Genomic DNA, 22,179 nt, shown 5'->3' on the forward strand with positions numbered 1-22,179 from the left:
CCGTGTTTGGTTATACTCGGCTATCATTTTATAAATTTCCCTAAAGAGATCCTGTTTTATGTTTCACAACTAGTAGACCCGAACAGTGAAATTTTTACTTACCGTATACATAAAGGAGGAAGGTGTGATCTTGAAACACTTTTGTAACAAATCTCACACAAACTTTATATGCTCTACTGTCCTCTGTCTCCAAATCTTTGATCCGCAGAGTGGTCTTGCTGGCTACTTTCAGCCTCTGCCCAAATCTGTCTGTTGGATTAGACCCCTCCAGTTTTTCATCCCTGAATTCAGCAAGCCAAAATGCCAAACCAGCTTTTCCCATTTGATTCATTCCATGGCTTCTACTGAGGGAATGTTTACAGCAAGCAAGGATCCCACCCACCCGATGCAAGTAAGGATTGTGCACTGCATTACTTGGAAGTCCTATTTATAAAAGAGAAAGGAGAGAGGGAAGACTTATGTCCCAATACAAAATGACAAAGGCACACGACCCATGACGCTTGAGGCTTCCTCCTTGCAAAGGAGGTTGCAGGTTTTGCAAGGTACAACCTGCATCCAGTCATTGCCTTTGCATTTGGCAAAATATCCATCACCCATTCAAATAGTCAATGCTGCTGGTAACCCTTACAATCTGGGATCCACATTCTGTCTACACTAGGGAGCATCGCCCACAAACCACAAAGGAATCAGTCTAGAGGACACATGGAAGGAGGCCCCTGGGTTGGCTTCAGGTGTCCTGCTGGTATGGCCTGGGATTCGGGCTCAGACTTGGAACCAGAGGAATCTCAGTCTGCACCAGATCTTTTGCCTCAGGGGGTGTCTGAACGAAGTCTGGGGCCTGATCCTGAAGAGTCCCAGTCTGCACAGGTACCCCTGCAACAAGCACCAGCTGGGCCGAGTCAGGGGCCTGAGCTTGCCCTGGCTCCCGATGCAGGGATGACCTCGTTGCCTCCAGCTGGGCCATCACTTACAGCTGCTCCACTACTGGTTGAGTGAGGAGAGGCTGAGGTGGCCCCTGGGTCTAGTAACCCACCGACATCTCCCAAGCTACAGAGACTGAGGTCTGAGAGAAGGAGAGACCTGAGGACTCGCAGGAGGAGTGCTCGCCTTCGGGCGAGACAGGGAGGCGAGTCACTGGGGGATCAGGACTGGCCGTTACACCGACAAAGATAAAAGGCTGTCGGACCCCGCCCCAGGTTGCGGGAGCAACATTGCTGTTTGCCAGAACCTGCCTGACACCCTGTGTCTGACCTAGCCTGCCTTGACCCTATTGGACTGACTCCTCGCGGAACCCTTGGATTCGGGACTGGACCTGGACTGCGTGGCTTAGGCTACCCCCGGGCCCAGCACACCTACCAGATTCCTGCCCTACCTGTGGTTTAGACAGTCAAAAGCAGGAGCATTAGCCAGGCTTTTTGACTCTATCCTCCTCACAAATGTCCTTTGTCAGATGAGATGGGCTCCACCTTGCTTGGTTCAGCCCCTCCTGCTTTGATCACAGCCCCCCAGCACCCCACCCAACCACAGCAGTTTCCATTGTTTGGCCCACCAGCTTCAATCTTACTTCCCTTTTAGGCTAGAGTGCAATTTCTTTCTGTCTTTTAGCTCCAACAAGCATTATTTTCTGCACCAGCCTCATGTCACTGATGGTGGATGTTCTGCCCAAAGCCTCAAGAAATCAGGCCCACAGCCAGTCACTGTAGATTGATCAGAATGAGATGGACCCCTAGAGTCTGACTTGGTGTAAGGTTGCTTTCAAGTTATATAACGCTGTCAGCATGGAAAACCCAGTCACAACATCCCTGCCGGGTGGACCATCCAGCCCCCACTTCAGAATGTCCCATGAAGAGTCCACCCCATTGCAAGGCATGCTGTATGTGGATGTATTGATTTGTGGGGGGCCAAGGCATATTTTGCAGGGGGCACACCCAACTTAAAGGCCAGTTATCTCAGTTGGTTAGAACAGGGGTAGGCAACTTAAGGCCCAGGGGCCGGATGCGGCCCAATCACCTTCTAAATCCGGCCCGCGGACAGTCCGGGAATCAGCGTGTTTTTACATGAGTAGAATGTGTGGTTTTATTTAAAATGCATCTCTGGGTTATTTTGGGGGCATAGGAATTTGTTCATTTCCCCCCTTCCCCAAATATAGTCCAGCCCCCCACATGTTCTGAGGGATGGTGGACTGGCCCACGGCTGAAAAAGGTTGCTGACCCCCGGGGTTAGAATATGGTGCTAACCATGGGTTCAGTCCCAGTATGGGCCAAGGACTGTAACTCAGTGGCTGAATAACTGTCTTGCAAGCAGAACGTCTTGGGTTCAGTCCCCAGCTTCTCCAGATAATGTTGGGAGAGACTCCTGCCTGAAATCCCAGACAGCTGCTGATAGTCAGTGTTAGACATTACTGAGCTAGATGGAGCAATGGTCTGATTTGGTATAAGGCAGCTTCCTGTGCTCCTAAGTTCCTCATTTTGCAGAACCTACAGTCATACCTCGGGTTAAATATGCTTCAGGTTGAGCATTTTCAGGATATGCTCTGCAGCAACCCGGAAGTAACAGAACGCATTACTTCCGGGTTTTGCCACTTGCGCATGAGCAGACACTCAAAATGACATCACATGCTGTGGCGTTTGCCTCCTAGGTGGGTCATAAGGAAAGGGTTAAATGAGTGTGATGTGATTGGCCAGTGGGAATGCAAGGGCTGGAGTAAAAGTTAGAGTGGGAGGTTTTGAAAGTCAGTTGAGGTTTGGGAGTTGAAGAAGGAAGAGGGAGGATTAGGTGTGGGTTGGTCGAGTTGTATTGTGAGAGAGAGAGAGGAATTGTTAGGTGGAGTCAGATAGATAGTTGGGAATAATCAGTTTGAAGTTGTTAGGAACTAAGATTAAGAAACTGCCAAGAAAAATTAACTGTAACCTTTAGCTTGTTCCTGCATTTAAAAATAAACTTGATTATTTGTTTATGTTAACAACTGTCTGGACTCCGTGTGTCCCCATGAGAAACGGGGTGGTAGCAGCGGAAAAAGCAATCGCAGTGGTGGCAGAGGGTCAATAGACCATCAAACGTCCTGGGGCCCTGTGTGATCGCCACACATACATGCACGGAAGTGGCAAAACGTGACCCGTGCACGTGCAGACACACAAGTCGCATGTTACATTCTACTCAGGATGCAAATGGGGCTCCGGAACGGATCCCGTTCATATCCAGAGGTACCACTGTATTATGTCATCATCACACATAGACATGCGTGTTGTGGAAGCAGGATAATTTCGATAGAAGGAAAGGATTGTTGGGCTTGGTGTAAGGTAGCTTTCAAGTGATATAACTCTGTCAGCATGGAAAACCCACTGATTGCTGGGCTTGAAGGGTAAAGTCTCCTGATCATGGAGATGTAGGATATGGGGCAGGGTCCCCCCCAAAAAAATTGGGGTTCAGAGGCATATGAACATTCCTTTCAGGTTCTGGGATCTGTGAATTTTGCTTCTTCTCTTTTGTGAACTTTTCCCCAAGCATCTGGCTAATGAGAATGCTTTTTGTTGTTGCTAAACTTGGAACACTACCCACATCCTGCCCATGTGGGCAGTGCTCTCTTCCTCTCAGCAATTTGGTTTCACTCTTGAGTTGAGACAACTGGGAATCACAGAAGCCCTTTGTTAACTTCCAGTCCTTGCCAACGAATCATGGCTCACTACACTTCAGCAGACACACAATTCTGGATTTTTCTCAGAGACCACCTCTTCAGAATATTCTTGTGTTCTTCCTTTGGTACGTCCCTGACTACTTGCAAACCCCACTACCACCTATCAATGCATGGGGGGGGGGGAGATTGTGAGTTTGGTCTGATGTTGGTTACTCACAGTCAGTTAGGGCATCTTCTCTAGAGCTTGAAGCACCTTCCTGAGCACCCTCGCTGGAACCAAGTTTTAAGGATGCTTCAGCAGAAGGCTTTCAACAGCTTAATTCCATGTGTGTGATCTTTGTTACTGAGATGAATTTGGGGGAAAATCTGTATGTCTGATGAGGGTGATCATCATCCCTAAAGGTATAGACGAAATGGGAGAAAAACATGGGTCAGGGTAAGTGACGTCAAGCTGAATGCTTCTTAGGGCAGAAAGGTTTTCCTGCAGGATTTTGTCCTGGAACCTGACAGCCACTGAACAATACAAAACAATTATATGAGCAGAGTGGTGTTTTAAAAAGTGAGCAAGAAAAGGGTTTTGACGATGTTGGTGGAACAGACTCAATTTCTTCTCTGAACTTGGTATTAGCTTCATCTCTATTTCACACATACATACATACATACATACATACATACATACATAGAAAAATACTTTGCTTTTAGATTCCATCCTTGCTGCTTAGAATAACAGTGCTGGGTTAGAGCTTTGTCTGCTGAATTTGGTACTGCTCTGATTTTGCAAAGGCCTTTGAGGATTAGTTACAATAAAATGGAATATAAAACACGTGGAATAAATCAAATTATTTTGTGTTGCTTGTTTGCTTCCCTGAGATTTGACCTTGGGGCAGCTTTGAATAGATTTAAAATTTAAATAGATCATTTTATTCATGAATGAAGTTCAGACATCACTTTGCTATATCAGAATAAGGAATGGAGATATTCTTTCAGAGTGATGCCTGGGTCAGAAACATACAAATATTGGAGTCATTCTAGTGTTTAATTCTGACTTGTGGAGAAAACTGAATGCATACCGGCAATAGTGTTTGTTCTTAAACATTTATGCTAGATATAACACTCTCTGGACTACATCAAGTAGACCAGTATTTTATTTTTAAACATTTTACTTTTAATGTTTACCTGAATCAATTTTCTTTCTGGGTTTTACAAGTTTCGATATCCTCTGCAAATAATGCAGACCTTTGCTACATTGCCGGAAAGAAGCAAACAGACAAACTTCTTGCAGAAGTTCCGTCTTCAGACTATTGCTATTTTTTTTTTAAGCCCTGAAGACAGCAAAGAAATTTCAGCTGGCCCAAAATGCAAAAGCTACTTCTTGCATTTTTCATTGCTTTGGCCCTGCCCAGATCTGTCAGAAGACCTTTTTTTTTTATGTAGCTGGTCTTTGGAAACAGCAATTCTCCTCCTCCCCCACATTCCACACCCAGTAAACACACTTCCGCAGAGAAGCAAACATGAGCCTTTTGTGCAGTCGTTTCCTGTTCAGAATGTTGCTGTACTTTGCTCTGGGTAAGTCGCGCACTGTTTGTCCTGAAGAGCAACAAGACCTGCACCAGCAGCTGATGTTTCCAGGAGGCTGGGGAAGAGACTGACTAGTGTTGTCCTCCCTGACATTTGCCTCTTTCAGCTGCCAGACTCCTCTGGAGAAGGATTTGGGAGCCAGCTGTATGCCATCTTCCCCTCCCCTCTGAGCTGTATTTAAGCCACACTGCTTGAAGTGTAGCAAGAACAGGGCCAGAAACTTCATTGTCCATTAACTTTTGTGTTGCTTTGTATCTATGTACATAAGTTTCAATTTATTTATTGGGGGGGGGGGCAATATTGAATTTATTTTGTGTTTGCCGAATTGTTTATTTCTGTCATTTTTTAATTTACTGTCATATTCCGTATTTTGTACATTTGTATTTCCAGTGCTCTGTATTTTGATGTTTTTGAAAGTTTGCTGTGAGCCACTTTGGCCTCAGCTCCTTGCGGAACAGACACATATCAATCAATCCCAGTCAAGAGAGAAGTAACTGCGGCGGCTGCTTACTGGTTACTAGTACGTTTTTCTGTGGGGATGCAGGGTTACACATACCCCTAAACATTTTGTGAATCTAAATTTGGCTTCATTGGGGGCCATATTTCTTTCTTTCTTTCTTTCTTTCTTTCTTTCTTTCTTTCTTTCTTTCTTTCTTTCTTAAAAATAATTTTTATTAACTGGCCAACCAAATCAAATTAAATCACATCACATAAATTCCAAATTACAAAGCCGAATTTTAATTTTTTTGTTGGGGGGACCCATATTTCAAGATCCGGAGGGGGATTCTGATCATCTTCTTGCTACTGCGTTAATGTCCAAATCAGTCCAAATCAATCCAAACAGAGTTCGTAGACAACTGGATCGAGGCGGGTCAGGACTGCTGATCCTTTTAGATTTGTCAGCAGCCTTTGACATGGTCGATCATGATCTTCTGGACCACCGCCTCGCAGACGTGGGGATACAGGGCATAGCCCATAACTGGCTGTGCTCTTTTATCTCTGGTCGGGGACAGAGGGTGGCACTAGGGAGGGAAATGTCGTCGCGCCACTCCTTGGTGTGTGGAGTGCCGCAGGGCGCAATTCTCTCCCCAATGCTTTTTAACATCATTATGCACCCCCTTGCCCAGATTATCCGGAGCTTTGGGCTGGGCTGTCACCAATATGCTGATGACACTCAGCTCTATCTGCTGATGGATGGCCACACCGACTCAACCCCGAACACACTGACCAGATGCTTGGAAGCTGTGGCTGGATGGTTTCGAGGGAGCCGATTGAAACTAAATCCTTCGAAGACAGAGGTCCTATGGCTAGGTCGGGATGGCATGGGGATGAGGGACCAACTCCCTTCTCTTGCGGGGGCCCAATTAGTGCCATTGCCTTCCGTTAAGAGTTTGGGTGTAATCCTTGATGCCTCCCTTTCCATGGAGGCGCAGGTTACAGCAACAGCCAAGGCGACATTTTTCCACCTTCGCCGCATCAAGCAGTTGGTCCCTTACCTTTCCCGCCCCGACCTGGCCACAGTGATCCATGCAGCGGTCATCTCCAGGCTTGACTACTGTAATTCGCTCTATGCGGGGCTGCCCTTGAAGCTGTCCCAGAAACTCCAGCGGGTGCAGAATGCTGCAGCGAGGCTCCTCACGGGGTCTCTGCCGTGGGAGCATCTTCACCCAGTGCTTTTCAAGCTGCACTGGCTCCCGGTGGAGTACAGGGTCAGATTTAAGGTGCTGCTTTTGACCTTTCAAGCCCTTCACGGCCTAGGACCCTCGTACCTACGGGACCGCCTCTCCCGGTCTGCCCCACGGAGAGCCTCAAGGTCCATAAATAGCAACACCCTAGTGGTCCCGGGCCCTAAGGAAGTTAGATTGGCTTCAACCAGAGCCAGGGCCTTTTCAACTCTGGCTCCAGCCTGGTGGAACGCACTGTCTCATGAGACCAGGGCCCTGCAGGATCTGATTTCTTTCCGCAGGGCCTGTAAGACAGAGTTGTTCTGCCTGGCCTTTGGCATGGAGCCAATTTGATTCCCTCCCTCCCTCCCCCCCCTCTCTCTCTCTCTCTCTCTCTCTTTTCCCCCCCTTCTTTTCCTTCTCCTCCTGCGATGAGGCTACATTTTAATATTTTAATGTTCCATTATTTTAATGTTGTATTTTATTTTTGTTTTTAAGTTTGTAATCATTCATCTTGTTTTTATTATTGCTTGTAAGCCGCTCTGAGCCCGGCCTTGGCTGGGGAGGGCGGGGTATAAATAAAAAAATATTATTATTATTATTATTATTATTATTATTATTATTATTATTATTATTATTCTATCCGGTCTTTTCTTGCTGTTTCCACATCACATCTTGTTCATATATTCTCTCTTTTTTTCTTTATGATCTCTTCTGATAGTCTCCTTAAGCCGATAAACACCAATAATAATCCTGTGTGAATTTTTCCGTTCTTCCAATCCTCAAATCGAGATGGCTTCCATATATCATCGCCTTCATAGATAACATCACTCTTTCCATCACTAATCTCACAAAACTGTCGCTCTTAAGTCCGAGGAGTTTCACCCACAATATAAAAACAGCTCCATTTCTCTATTTCTCCTGCCAGACTCAAGACCTCCGACAGAACTTCCCAATATGGCGACGGCATTTTTAACTGCGTCATTCCAAAGCTCTTATACATTCCACGCTCTTCTTAAAACATGCTTTGGTTTGAAAGTTTATCTCCACACAGCCTTAAATCCACAGCTTAAGTCCTTAATATGACATTTCTGACTTGTAAGGGGAGGGGATTCTTGTTTAATCACATAAGGAAAGAAAGGAAAGGTTTTTCCCCTCTCCCCCATCAGTCATTTGCCATACCAAGTCTTGGCGTATCTTCTCATGATTTATTCTTGTTCCTCCGACCCTTCTAATGGGGGCCATATTTCAATATGAGCAGGAAAATGAGAGTAGCCCTAAACATTTATTTATTTATTTTAAAAAAAGGACTGTTGGTCACTGGAACCCAGTTCCCCATGAGGGTGTTGTAGTGCCACGGTGATCTTTGTTATTCAGTTTGTAGAACAATCTGCACATATGATGAAGGTGGAAGTTAGAGAGCCCAACCATAGGTGGTGCCAGAGTCAACGAGAGGTAGAGCCAACTAATTTGCAGTGCTCTGTACTTTGATGTTTTGAATGTTTGCTGTGAGCCTCCTTGCGCACAGCTCATTGCGGAACAACGGTATATAAATAAACTCAATCAATCCTAATCAAGAGTGAAGTTACTGAGACAGCTCATAAAGGTTTCTCCTCCTCCAATGATCCTTCCTGGTTTATGAGTGAAAGAGCTGTGAAAGGAGGAGTCAGAAACAAAGAAGGGAAAACACGGTTTTGCTTGGATGAGAAGGGGAGGGAAAGCAAGCACAGACAGCCTTGCTGGTTTGAAGAGGAGGATCTGATCTGCTGGGAAGCGAGAGGACGGAAGGAGAAGACCGTTGTGTCTGAAAGTTCATGACTCTTGCAAATAAACCCTGGACTCAGCCTACGCTTATAAGATGGATAAACAGGCTTATTTTAGAGCACCTATCCTGTGCAGAAAAATGAAGCTGTTCTCCTCACAGTAGTGAAACAGATGCCACAATGGGAAGTCCACAGGCAGGACCTGAGCTCAACAGCAGCAAATCTCTCCATCGGTGATTCAAAGAAACAAGTATTCTGGTGCGTGACTCCCACTCACAGCTCTTTAGCAAACTACAGTTATGGATTTTTCTTGCAGAAGGCCTCTTTTTCAGACTATTGCTGTACTCCTCCTTGGGTAAAGACTTCACTGCTTTTTCCTCAAAAATAAAACAAAAGCCCCACTTAAATGCATGCACTCTGAGTTTGATTTGTCACAAAGAGGAAAATCATTGGCAATATTGGTTACTAGCACTCAGGGTCTCCTCTCCCCAGCTGGAACCCTCTCCCAGAACCCCCTTGCTGGCTTCAAAGGAAGCTCCAACAGAAGGCTTGTGAAAGTTTAATCCCTTTTTGTGATATTTGTTGCTGAACTGAACTAGGAGGGACAATGTGCATGTATGATGAAGGTGCTCATCACCCCTGAAGGTGTGGGGAGGAATGGGATAAAAATGCTGGACATGGTGACTGCAAGTCGACTTCATTTCTAAGGCAGAAATATTTTCCTGCAGGATTTTTTCCTATGATGTGTCAGTCATTAACTAATACAAAATAAATGTCAGGAAAGAGGAAACAGTGAATTAGAGGAGCCAACAAATGAGTAGGAAAAGGCAACTGGGGATCCTGTTTGAACAGACTCAGTTTCTTCTCTGAACTCTGTATTAACTTATCTCAGTTTCACACAAAAATAGTGTATAATCATTTTTTCCTGAAACACAAAAGCAGATTGTTATTAGATTGCTGCTTAGAATAATTTTTCACTTGGTTAGATCTTTCTGTGTTGAATTTTCAACAGACATTTTGCAAAGTTCTGATTTTGTAAGCCATTTTGAGGTTTTATGATAACCAAGATGCATTAATCTTGTGAAGTGAAATAAATGAACTTTTGTTCCTTGTGAGGGGAAATTCTACTTATTTTTTCAGAATTTTTCCTTGGGACAATTACACAATGCCAGACATTCCAAAAATTTCAGCATTGCAAAGCTTTAAAAAGATTTGAGTGTTTAATCAATTGCTTTTTCAGACTTCACTAAACACGATAATGATACTAATTTTGTTTATATCTCTTCCCCCACCACCCTCCCCTCACTAGAAACTGTAATCCATGCAGTAGAGAATCCAACCCATCAGGTGATGGGAATCCTGGGAGGATCGGTCTTGTTTCCTGCCAATGTATCTCAAGGAATAACAGTGGAGAAAATGGAATGGGACTTTCTACCCCAAAGGGGTGGCCTGGGGTTTTGGCTGGGGGAATTCAGTCATGGGAAACTGGAGCACCCAAGTCCCACTGACCGGTTTGGACAACGGCTAGACATGGTGGACGAGACAACACTGAGGATCAAAGACCTGGAGTTGAATGACAGTGGGATCTACAATGCTCGCATCTGGTTTATGAAATCACGGTTTCAAGAACAGAGTTTTAGTCTCACTGTTTATGGTAAGTTATAGCTTTCACTGTTTGGCTCATGGAATAGGATCAGCACCACTTTGCAACATAGGTACTGGGAAAGGTGGGACCCAAACCTTATGCTGTTTTCATTTGTGTTCCACAGAGCCAGTGCCAACTCCACAGATAGACCACCAAGTGGAATCCAAGTCTCCAGGTGGATGTGATGTGATCTTGCGATGCCACACAGCTGGAAGGAAAGATCTCAGTGTCTCCTGGGAAACAAGGAATCCGCACTGGGCCTTAGGAAAGAGTGCTATTCAGTACCAGGTTTCTGACAATAGCCGGGAGCTCCATGTCTCCTTCTGGAACAGTTCTTTCAACTCCAAATTCACCTGCCTGGTCAGCAATCCTGTTGATCAGAAGGGAGCCTCCTTTGACTTGCTCAGCATCTGCCAGAGTGATGAAGGTGAGCAATATAGCTTTTCCTTCATTATGCAAAGGAGGTCCTTGTGGTTGCGAAAAGGCAGGCTAGCCCTTAACATGAGGGATTAGCAACACTCACTTATCTCTTGTTATTTATTCTACTGCTCTCAGCTGAATGTGAGCATGAGAATCTGAATCGCGGGGTCATGAGTTTAAGCCCTGCATTGAACAAAAGATTCTTGCAATGCAGGGGTTTGGACTAGATTACTCTACTTGTCCCTTCCAACTCTACAATTATATGATTCTGTGAGAGTCACTCTGACAACTGTTATTAGAGTATGTTTCGAGAGACTCTTATTGTTCATTGTGTGGCATATAAAGCTGTCAGTCAAGGCCAATATTCCGAGAGGACTAACTGCCTCTATGAGGCAGGCAGTTTTGTCAGCTGGTTGGTCGGTTGCTGCAAGGAGTGTTAACTGGTAACTGCTCGGATGCAGTCTTCTCATGACTCACTACTATCTAACAGTGTTTCCCAACCTTGTGCCTCCAGATGTTTTTGGCCTACAACTCCCATCATCCCTGACCACTGGTCTTGCTAGCTAGGGATGATGGGAGTTGTAGGCCAAAAACATCTGGAGGCACAAGGTTGGGAAACACTGATCTAGTATATCTGTTATGTAACCTAAGCCTGCCTTCAGGAACAACTCTGTAAACCTGAATGAATCTGATAGTAAAGTAGTCCATGTTAATATGATTCAGATTGATGTGTGTTTTCTCTAAGAGGGACACAAAGGGATTAGCAACCAGGAAGGTATAATTATTGATAGGACTCAAACAAGTTAGCAACCCGCTTGTCGCTGCCTAAACTCAGACAGGGAATTGTTTAAACTCTGCTAAATTATATAAACATTCCCACACATTGCAGGTGGACAGTTTGGACGTTCGAGTTGGAGTCCATGGCTTATCCCTGGCCTCATCGTTCTTCTGGTGATAATTGTGATGGTGATGGTGGTGATGCGGATGTGCTGGAGGATCAGATTAGAAAGGCATAGAAGAGGTAGGACCATCTCTACTAACTTCTTCCAATCTCTCCAAACTGGGGGCTTCCTGCCAAATATACCTCTTCCTTTCTTTTGCTTATCCTGAGAGGCAGAGAGTGGTCAGTGCCATGGACTCAATAATGTGTCTCATGTTGTATTCCACAGGTGTTCTGAGATGTGAGAGGAAGGGGAGAGTATCAGGAGCTCAGGAGCCACCCAGAAGATGGCAATGGTGAGGTGAGATGATCGGTGCGCAAAGTAATGATGGGGTGATTTTTTTTATCTACCAATGAAATCATCTGATACATTTGGGAGGCGTTTATTACTTCAGTTATTATTATTAATGTTGCAATCTGTTATTCTTAAAGAAACAACAGCAACAGCAGGAACAAGCGGATTTCAAACAGGCCACTGACCTGATAATAATAATGAATGGCCATCAGTTTGGCACAACCCGTCCCTACGAACCATTTCTGCTCATCTGCAGGAGGCTTCTCTTAAAATTACCATATTTTTCACTCTAGAAGACTCACCAGACCACAAACTGCACCTAGTTTTTGGAAGAGGAAAACAAGAAAAAAAAAATTCTGAATCTCAGAAGCCAGAACAGCGAGAGGGATCGCTGCGCAGTGAAAGCAGCAATCCCTCTTGCTGTTCTGGCTTCTGGGATACCTGCACAGCCTGCATTCACTCCATAAGATGCACACACATTTCCCCTTACTTTTTAGGAGGGAAAAAGTGAGTCTTATAGAGCAAAAAATACAATACCTTTCGCTGGCACTGGACTCCATCCCATCCAGCCAAAATAAGTACTAGCTTCTCTCTATTATGCTGGAAATGCTGCGGAGAGAGGTGCTCATTTTCATGCATGGTGGAGCTCCACGTTGGTCTACTCCTTTTGGGAAAAGGTGTTTCACACTTTTCCCCAAAATTATGCAGCAATCCCCTCCACCCACATGAGCTCTTGCCTTGTTATCATTAGACTCAAATTTAAACAATAACCTTAAATGCAGAGATGGCCCTGAGGCAGCATGTCAGAGTGAGAGAGGCTTATCTCCCTCTCACTGTGTGTAAGACTCCCGTTTCTACTCCTCTCAGCTTGTCCTCCCTCCTCTTCGGATTCCTCGCTGTCTGTCAGAACGTCCCTGACATTTTCATTGAGAGAATAAACGGTATTTGGATTGAAAAAACAAAAACAGGCCAGTGACCCAAAAAGACCTAACAAATGAACTATGGCACAAGGGGAGGCAGGCAGCTTGTGCCAAGATCCTGTTCCCATCAGGGGAACATGCATGCCCAGTTATAGTGAGCAGAATTGAACCCTCCCCTCTCCAAGAAGGGGAATGGAGAATCCAGCCCTCTGGCCGCAGGGCTCCGCTTCCCACATCCTTCCCCCAGTGAACCCAACAGGATCGCGCTCTCCCCTCACCAGCTCTTCTGGACTCTTCCCGAAATACTAATTTTATCATTGATAATAACTGAGTGCTGGAGTATGGAAATGACATACTTTGGTCAATTCAAAATGGGCAATTCCACCCGCACTATTATGGACTTAATTATGGCAAGTTCTCCAGTGGAACTAGAAAGCTAGCCCTAAAGGCTGGGACTGAGGTGCAGGGAAGATGTCTGCTTTTGGGCAAATTGGTATCCTTTCTTGGAGACCGCTGGACTTGGACAGGACTTTAATTTTCTCCAGGGTTCAGGTGGGCCCAAATTCCCAGAAATTCTTTTAGGAGTTGCATCTTCAGAGTCCCTCCTGTCATATTTTTCTCTTCCCCTCCAGGTTGATTCAGACATAGAGGATTTCTCAAGCAGTTCCAGCTCACCCTTTCCTTCTCTCATTTCTTATGTGGTCTCAGAAACAGAGCCCTCAGAGATTGAACACTGCATCCCACAGACCAACATGGAATATCATTCACATCTCCAGGAGCCATTGCCAAGGAATTCACTGAGGGTCCCTCTGTTGAAAGACCCATTGCAGATCTCTCAAAGCTGCCAGTTGAGCCGGAGCTACAGCCTACCCAGCATCTCTAAACACTCGTCCCAAAAGTCCTGTGACCAGGACAAAGAGCAAAATACCAAGACTTTTCCAGTGACTATGGAAGGGGTCTCCTTGAGAGTCCCAGAAATGCCTTCATCACCAGCACCAGCCAAGAGTGTCTAAGGCACTCCTCTTCAGCCTCCCTGTTGATAGAAATAGCACTGGAAAGATTGGATGAGTGAAGTTATCCATCAGGAACAGGGGAGGTGGAGGAATAAAAATCTGCAATGGATCAAGAAATGCATAAAGACCTACATCAGGAAGAAGCATGGGAGCAGCACCTCCTATTTGCCAAGAGGTCCCTGCAGAGGCAACATTGCAGGCCAACATTGCCAAGGAGATGGAAGAGCTGGCCTCAATGCTGATTGAACTCTGCATCCCATACACCAACCTTGCAGGTTGACTCGGACAGAGAGGACTTCTCAAACAGCTCCATACAACCCAGGGAAACCTTTCCTTCTCTTGGTTCGTATGCAGTCTCAGAAACAGAGCCCTCAGAGACTGATTGAACACTGAATACCACAGACCAATATGGGAGATCAGGCACATCTCCGGGGGCCACTGTGATGGAATTCACTGAGGGTCCCTCTGTTGAAAGACCCATTAAAGATCTCTCAATGCTGCCAGTTGAGCCAGAGCTACAGCCTTCCCAGCAGCCTTAAACACTGGCCCCAAAAGTCCTGTGACCAGGACAGAGAGCAACATACCCAGACTTATCCAGTGACTATGGAAGGGGTCTCCTCGAGTGCAAGGAATCTCAGGAATGGCTTCATCACCAGCAGCAGTATATAAGGCACTCCTCTTGAGCCTTCCTGTTGCCTCCTTCTCGGTAGTGGCGCCCTCCCTGTGGAATGCCCTTCCAGCAGATGTCAAAGCGAAAAACAACTACCTGACATTCAGAAGACATCTTAAGGCAGCCCTGTTCAGGGAACTTTTTAACGTGTGATTTTACTGTATTTTTGGTTTCTATGGAAGCCGCCCAGAGTGGCTGGAGAGGCCCAGCCAGATGGGCGGGGTATAAATAATAAATTATTATTATTATTATTATTATTATTATTATTATTATTATTACTACTACTACTACTACTAATAATAATAATAATAATAATGCTGGAAACAGTACAGGCCTGTTATAAGAAAAGAAAAAAACCCTGCTCCTTTTCCCTTATGGGAAACCCAAGAGCCCCTACAGAGTCCTTTTGTAGGTTCTCTATCAGTAGGAGAAAATTACAGAGGCCAACCAGAGAATATTGAGAAGCAAAACAGCTAGTAAGCCTGGTCTTTATTAAGTGTTGCAACAGGGTGCTCCCTTCATACGCAGGAGAAGGAGGAGGATTCTGAACCCAGGTGTGCCCGCCCTTATATAGACATTTTCAAATTGCCCACTCTGGAGCCCAAGACCACCCCCCAATACATACATCAGAGAAGGGGCGGTTTACTACAGAATCCTGTCTGACACAAAACCAGTGATGGGTTTACCTGGCTGTTCATGGATTTACCTGGACAGCCTGGCTATTCTTTTGTGATGATAACTACTTAATTCCTGGGTCCAGGTCACAGTCTCACCCTATTCATACAAAGACACACCCTTATGACAGGATTTGTGAACAAAGAGACAATGGGGAGGCTTTTCCATTTCCTTCCTCAGTGCAGAGAAATATTTGAGGTGACTGAAAGAGTCAAAATGGCTTTAGGACTGTTGTCCTGTACTGTTTCCAGACATGCGGTTTATATATTTATGTATGAGTTTGCCTTGTACAGTTTTGCACCTTTATTTTATATATACTATATATAATATTGTAGTATAATAGTTATAATAATAACTATTATTTATTATTTATACCCCACCCATCTGGCTGGATTTTACCAGCCTTGCCCTGCCTTGCCAATATTATCCTATTTAGCTTGGACTCTGGTTAGTGCTTTTTTTAAATTCAAGAAGTAAAATACAGCGACTACGGCACCTCCTCTCCTGGTCTGCCTTGCGAAGGACCATAAGGTCCAAAAATGACAACACTTTGGAGGTTCCAAGTCACAAGGTGGTTAGGTTGGTTTCAACTAGGGCCAGGACCTTTTCAGCACTGGCCCCGACTTGGTGGAATGCTCTGTCACAAGATACGGGGGCCCTGCATGACTTGACATCTTTCCACAGGGCCTGCAAGACAGAGCTATTCTGCCACAGGTATGAAATTTACGGCATGTAATGCCTTGAGAGAGAATATAATGAAAATGCTATACAGGTGGTACATGACACCAGTCAAGCTTGCAAAAATTTACCATTTGCCCGATAATAAATGTTGGAAATGTAAAGAGACTGAAGCTCCATTCTTTCACCTTTGGTGGACATGCCCAAGGATTTAGACTTTTTGGGAAATGATCTACAATGAAATGAAAAAGGTATTTAAATATACTTTTCTGAAGAAACCAGAGGCCTTTCTCCTGGGCATGGTCAGCCAATTGGTGTCAAAGAAGGATAGAACTTTCTTTATGTATGCTACAACAGCAGCAAGAATACTCATCGCGAAGTATTGGAAGACACAAGATCTACCCACCCGGGAAGAATGGCAGATGCAGGTGATGGACTTCATGGAACTGGCAGAAATGACTGGCAGAATCCGAGACCAGGGAGAAGAGTCGGTGGAAGAAGATTGGAAGAAATTTAAAGACTATTTACAGAAACATTGTAAAATTAACGAATGTTAGAAGGAGGCTGGAATGAAGTTATGTGGCTTTAGCGGAAATATTATAAAGGATTAAGTAAAAATAGATTGTTAATGGATTAAAGGAGGAAAGGTAAAGTTACATTATATTAAGATAAATTATAGGATAAAAATTGGAAAAGATGGAAAGGATTTGCTGAAATAGCTAACCGAACTAGAATACAAAAAAAGGGAGGTGCGAGGAGGTTATGGGAAGGTTCGTTGTGTTTTTTTAATTGTTTCTATTTTTCTGTTTTTTATTTTTTTCTATTCTCTTCTTTTTTTACTGTGATGTGTTGTTATGTTTTTGTTTAACTTGGAATTATGCCTTTCGCTTTTTGTAACATTTAGAACTTTAATAAATATTATTAAAATAAAAAAAAGACAGAGCTATTCCAACTGGCCTTTGATTTGGACTCTGCTGGGTGACCTTGGGCCAGTCACACTTCTTTGGAGTCTCTCAGCCCCACTCACCTCACAGAGTATTTGTTGTGGGGGAGGAAGGGAAAGGAGAATGTTAGCTGCTTTGAGTACCTTGGGTTACATACGCTTCAGGTTACAGACGCTTCAGGTTACAAACTCCGCTAACCCAGACATAGTGCTTCAAGTTTAGAACTTTGCTTCAGGATGAGAACAGAAATTGAGCAGCAGCGGCACAGCGGCAGCAGGAGGCCCCATTAGCTAAAGTAGTGCTTCAGGGTAAGAACAGTTTCATGTTAAGAACAGACCTCCGGAACGAATTAAGTTCTTAACCCAAGGTACCACTGTATTTTAATTTGTTTTCCTATTGTGGTTTTATTGTAATTGTACTTGTGTTAGCTGATCTGAGCGCGGCTCTGGCCGGGGAGGGCGGGATATAAATAAAAATTCTTATTCTTATTCGTATTCTTATTCTTACTACTACTACTACTACTACAATTATAACTCATGGAGGGGTGGGCAGGGCTGATCCAAGACATTTTGGCACCTGAGGCAAACCCCAGGGGCAATGGTGGTATTGTTCTGTGATTGCTGGTTCCATAAGGTGGTTCAGGGCTTCTTCACACCCCTGGCTTATCAACACTTCCCACCAGAGCAGTACTATTTATCTACTTGCACTTTGACGTGCTTTCGAATTGCTAGGTTGGCAGGAGCAGGGACCAAGCAACGGGAGCTCACCCCATCGCGGGGATTCACATGGTGTCCAGAATTGAACACGGTATTCCAAGTGTGGTCTGTCCAAGGCAGAATGGAACATGACTACTACTTTCCTTGATCTAGATCAGTGGTGGCCAAACTTGGCCCTCTAGCTGTTTTTGGACAACAACTCCCATCATCTGTAGCTAACAGGGCCAGTAGCCAGGGATGATGGGAACTGTAGTCCCAAAACAGCTGGAGGGACACAGTATTCCAAGTGTGGTCTGTCCAAGGCAGAATGGAGCATGACTACTACTTTCCTTGATCTAGACTAGTGGTGGCCAGACTTGGGCCTCCAGCTGTTTTTGGACTACAGCTCCCATCATCTGTAGCGAACAGGACCAGTGGTCAGGTATGATGGGAACTGTAGTCCCAAAACAGCTGGAGGGCCAAGTTTGGCCACCACTGATCAAGACAGTATAATTCTGTTAATGAAGCCTAGAATAGCATTGGATTTTTTTTGCTGCTGCATCACACTGTTGACCCTGTTAAACATGTGATCTCCTACAGCCCCTAGATCTCTTTCACATGTACTACTAGCAACTCAGGTGGCCCCCATCATATATTTGTGCTGCTGGTTATTCCTGCCTAAATTCTCTCTGAATTGCTAGATGGTACCGCTGAACTTATACTTCCCAGTTCTCGGCCACCCACATTTAAATTTTCTGTCACCTTTTTTTATTTTAAACTAAAGCATTCTGGTTCCATCCTGATTCAAGTGGAGCCCATCTCTTTTGTACAGGCCCAGGTTGCCCCAGAATGTCCCCCAGTGCAGAATGAAACCAAACTCCTCCTCTGAACGCTATCATGTCATCCACACATTGAGACCACAAAGCTCTGCTAGTCCATCTGGCCCTGCATATGGAACTGGTAGTACTTCAGAGAAGGCTACCTTGGAGGTCATGACTTTCAACATCCTTCCCAGCATCCTAAATTTGGCTTCCAGGCCCTCTAGACTACATTTCTCCATGTCCCTGGTGCCAACATACACTGTGGCCCTTCCCAGCACTATCTGCCAGGCGATCTAGGCAATGAGCAACATCCACAACCTTGGTTCACCCCTTGGTTCATTGGACATCCAACTATATGTTGATCTATATTCTTAAGTACCACGATCCCACCACCCACAGGAGACGAATCTTCCCACAAGAGGCAGTAAAGACCACCATCCTGGATGGCTTGAAAAGAGGATGAGATACATTTGTGGAGGAGGAGACTGTTGAGGGATTCTAGGCAGGATGGCTCTCCTCTGTCTCCTCCATTGGAGGCAGCCATGCTTCTGAATACCAGCTGCTAGAAACCACAGAAGGAGAGAGCATTATGGTGCTCAGGTCTGGCTGGCCACTGTGAGAACAGAAGAATGCCAGGCTAGATGAGCCATGAAAGGATCTTCTTATGTTCTGACGTTCCTGATTTCCCCTATGGAGTTAATTCCATACCTCTGGAGTTTGGAGTTCGGGGGCATATGAACATTCCTTTGGGGTTTAGTTACATGTGAGTTTTGCTTCTTTGAACCTCTTTCAAGCAAATAAAAATCTGGGCATTTAGAATGCTTTTTGATGTTGTTAAATTTGTAAAAGCCTCCTCAGGCTGCAAAAGCTACTTGCATTTTTCATTGCTTTGGCCCTGCCCAGATCTGTCAGAAGACCTTTTTTTATGTAGCTGGTCTTTGGAAATAGCAATTCTCCTCCTCCCCCACATTCCACACCCAGTAAACACACTTCCGCAGAGAAGCAAACATGAGCTTTTTTGTGCAGTCGTTTCCTGTTCAGAATGTTGCTGTACTTTCCTCTGGGTAAGTCGCGCACTGTTTGTCCTGAAGAGCAACAAGACCTGCGCCAGCAGCTGGTTTCTTCAGAAGGCTGTGGAAGAGACTGAGCATCTTTGTCCTCCCCAACATTTGCCTCTTGCTTTTTAATGTTGTTAAATTTGTAACAGCCTCCTCAGTCTGCAAAAGCTACTTCCATTTTTCACTGCTTTGGCTCTGCCCAGATCTGGAGTTTGGAGTTCGGGGGCATATGAACATTCCTTTGGGGTTTAGTGACATGTGAGCTTTGCTTCTTTGAACCTCTTTCAAGCAAATAAAAATCTGGGCAATTAGAATGCTTTTTGATGTTGTTAAATTTGTAACAGCCTCCTCAGTCTGCAAAAGCTACTTCCATTTTTCACTGGTTTGGCTCTGCCCAGATCTGTCAGAAGACTTTTCTTAACAGCCAGTCTTTGCGTGGCGAGTTCCCGCCCCCCACCAGGATAAATAAAGATGCGAGACACCATAATTTAAGGTTAAATGGGCGAATTAGGCCACAACTTTACTGAATTCAGGAATGAGAGGCACTGGCTTATGCACTGGTCATATTGACTATCCGGCTCCAGCCCATTTGCTGGAGACACGGGGAAGGGTTAACACTATATCGGGGGAGACTCCTGCCGAGGCATGTCGACTAGGAGCTCCCCCGGGCGCCACTACCTAGAAGGTCCTCTGCCTGGTTCCCTGTAGCTTTGTTTCTCGCAATGAGGGAACTGCCAGAAGGCCCTCGGAGCTGGACCTCAGCGTCTGGGCAGAATGCTGGGGGTGGAGATGCTCCTTCAGGTATACTGGACCGAGGCAGTTTGACTATACCAAATTATAAAACTTAATGCCTAGGCAGAGAGTAAATGACACAGCTCCACAGAGCACCGCAAGCTGAATGAAATAATTTGAATTCCAATATACTGTGCACTAATGCTTCAATTTAATTTAAATGTGTTTCGTAAATTCCCAGAATGAAATTCTTAAGAGTGCAAGTATAAACAAAAGCAGTCAAATTAATTAGAGGATATTAATTCTAAGATCAGCCTAGCCAGAGCCGCTGTAGCCAGCTCTATACAAGCTTATGCACCAAGAGGAGGGGCTCCCTGCAGCCCCTGGCGTGCTCTTATTTAAGCTAGGCTCTTTTAATAATTGCACTATCATCCTTTGTTTATATTGCTTATGTTTATTTCCTTTGTTTATATTGTTTATATTGCTTTTGAATTTAAAACCAATGAGAAAGTGAGGGGCACTCGAAAAGGAGATAGCTCCCACGTGGTTTTGCCTCTCCTAAAATGGCTGCCGCCGCAAGGCCACATGGGCAATCAAAATGGTGGCCATAATGCGTTCCCGTTGCCTAGCGACAATGAACACGTGTGGAAACACTTAACGCTAGCCCTTTAACACTGGGGGGGAAAAAAATTCCGCAGCCTAAAGAGCAAAACCTGCAGGCATTCCCCACATACCCCTTATGAACGTTAATTAATCTCCTGATTTTCTCGCCGGTTAGGCTTAAAAGGGAGGGTTTGTAAAATTACTTCCCACGTGGAATGCCTATAGTAAAATGGCGGCCGCCCGGAAGGCCACGTGGGCGGATGAAATGGCGGCCGGGGCGCGCTGGTTGCCCGGCAACGGCGCAGCTGCTTCCGAGGCTTTCCAAGTCTAAACTTCCTCGCGAAAATAAAACAGCCTGTAGAACTCACCCCCTCAAGAATGCTGCTGAAATGATTATTTAAACAGAAATTCTGCCCCTCACCCTGGCCGTAAAAATGAAACACAACCGGCACAAAACGCAGCCCGCTCTCCTCCCGCCTAATTGCTCCGCGCTCCCCTGCACAAACCCCTAGGTAAAACCTGAAGCCCCAACAGCAAAACCTGATTGGATGGGTGCGCTGCGTCCTCCAGACGGCCGTGGAAATAACAAAGAGGAGCCAAACGTTCTTCCTTGAACTCCTTGCAGAACAGGCAGTCAGCAGTCGAGGGCAGGCACCAGAAAAAAGCTCCACAAAGCTGAATAAATTCCTCTGAAGGGGGCATGCAGCAGCAGGCATGGCAAGCTCCTGAGGGCAGGGAACCTGCACCGAAACACACAGAGCTCCCTGTAAAACTGTAGACGTGAAAGAGATGCTGGAAGGAAAGCACACAAACACGCAAACACACACTGATTTTAGCTCACTTATAGCTCCGGTGTTAAACTGCAGCAGCTGGAATGGAGCGCAAAGGGGGAAACCCCCAGAAGGAGAAAAGCCCCACAAAACTAGAGATAACAACTCCTGAAAATCAAGCAGTTTAGAAATCAAGCAACACCAGCAGCGAATGCTGGAAATTCCCTGTAAAAGAAAGGGAGCTTTTTCTGTGAAGCTACAGCAAATTCCACGAGGTGCCCTGCAACAAAGAAGCAAGGCAGGAACGCTCCAGGCAACCCAGATAAGATCTCCCAGGAGCAGGAACAGCTGATATGCGGTAAACAAAGGTGAGGGCTATCCTCGAAAAGAGGGCGAGCCCCCTCTGCGCCGGCCCTAAATAGGACAGGCCATGTCCACCTGCAATGAGCAGTAAGAGTCTCATTGCAGGTGGACATGCCGATTGGCTGGCTGGCTGGGGGGCAGACGGGCCGGGATTCCCCTGTTCTCTGGGGGCCGAAACCAGCCCCCGCTCACGTGGGGGTGAGGCGTGAAGCCCGCAACCCCACCTCCTGGGCAGGCCCGGAAGTGGCTTTGCAAACAGCAATTCAGCTCCTCCCCCACAATCCACACCCAGCTTTAC

The 22,179-nt window shown here is 45.4% G+C and overlaps 1 protein-coding gene and 1 long non-coding RNA gene across 7 annotated transcripts in view; one reads left to right on the forward strand and one right to left on the reverse strand.

Annotated features, from left to right (window-relative positions):
• Positions 1 to 22,179, forward strand: part of LOC310833159 (hemicentin-1-like) — a gene marked incomplete at its 3' end in the record, with an annotated part of 104,920 nt that overhangs the window by 43,133 nt on the left and 39,608 nt on the right. For all 4 annotated transcript variants that reach the window (XM_083715587.1, XM_083715588.1, XM_083715590.1 and 1 more), the window contains exons 3-4: positions 10,409 to 10,711; positions 11,594 to 11,725. In XM_083715587.1, coding sequence (XP_083571713.1) covers positions 10,409 to 10,711; positions 11,594 to 11,725 — 435 coding nt within the window. The remainder of the gene's footprint in view (positions 1 to 10,408; positions 10,712 to 11,593; positions 11,726 to 22,179) is intronic.
• The window catches only part of LOC310833534, a 37,875-nt gene that overhangs the window by 2,650 nt on the left and 13,046 nt on the right, over positions 1 to 22,179 (reverse strand). The window contains exons 2-3 of one of the 3 annotated variants that reach the window (XR_014558758.1): positions 3,852 to 4,030; positions 103 to 423 (exon numbers count right to left, since the gene is read on the reverse strand). This is a non-coding gene — a long non-coding RNA (uncharacterized lncRNA). Of the gene's footprint in view, positions 1 to 102; positions 424 to 2,489; positions 2,916 to 3,851; positions 4,266 to 22,179 lie in introns of those variants that run through there. The other 2 variants (XR_014558759.1, XR_014558760.1) reach the window with 2 other exon arrangements.

The sequence above is a fragment of the Podarcis gaigeae genome, assembly GCF_964106915.1.
Source record: "Podarcis gaigeae genome assembly, chromosome: 16".
NCBI classification, from domain to species: Eukaryota; Metazoa; Chordata; class Lepidosauria; order Squamata; family Lacertidae; genus Podarcis; species Podarcis gaigeae.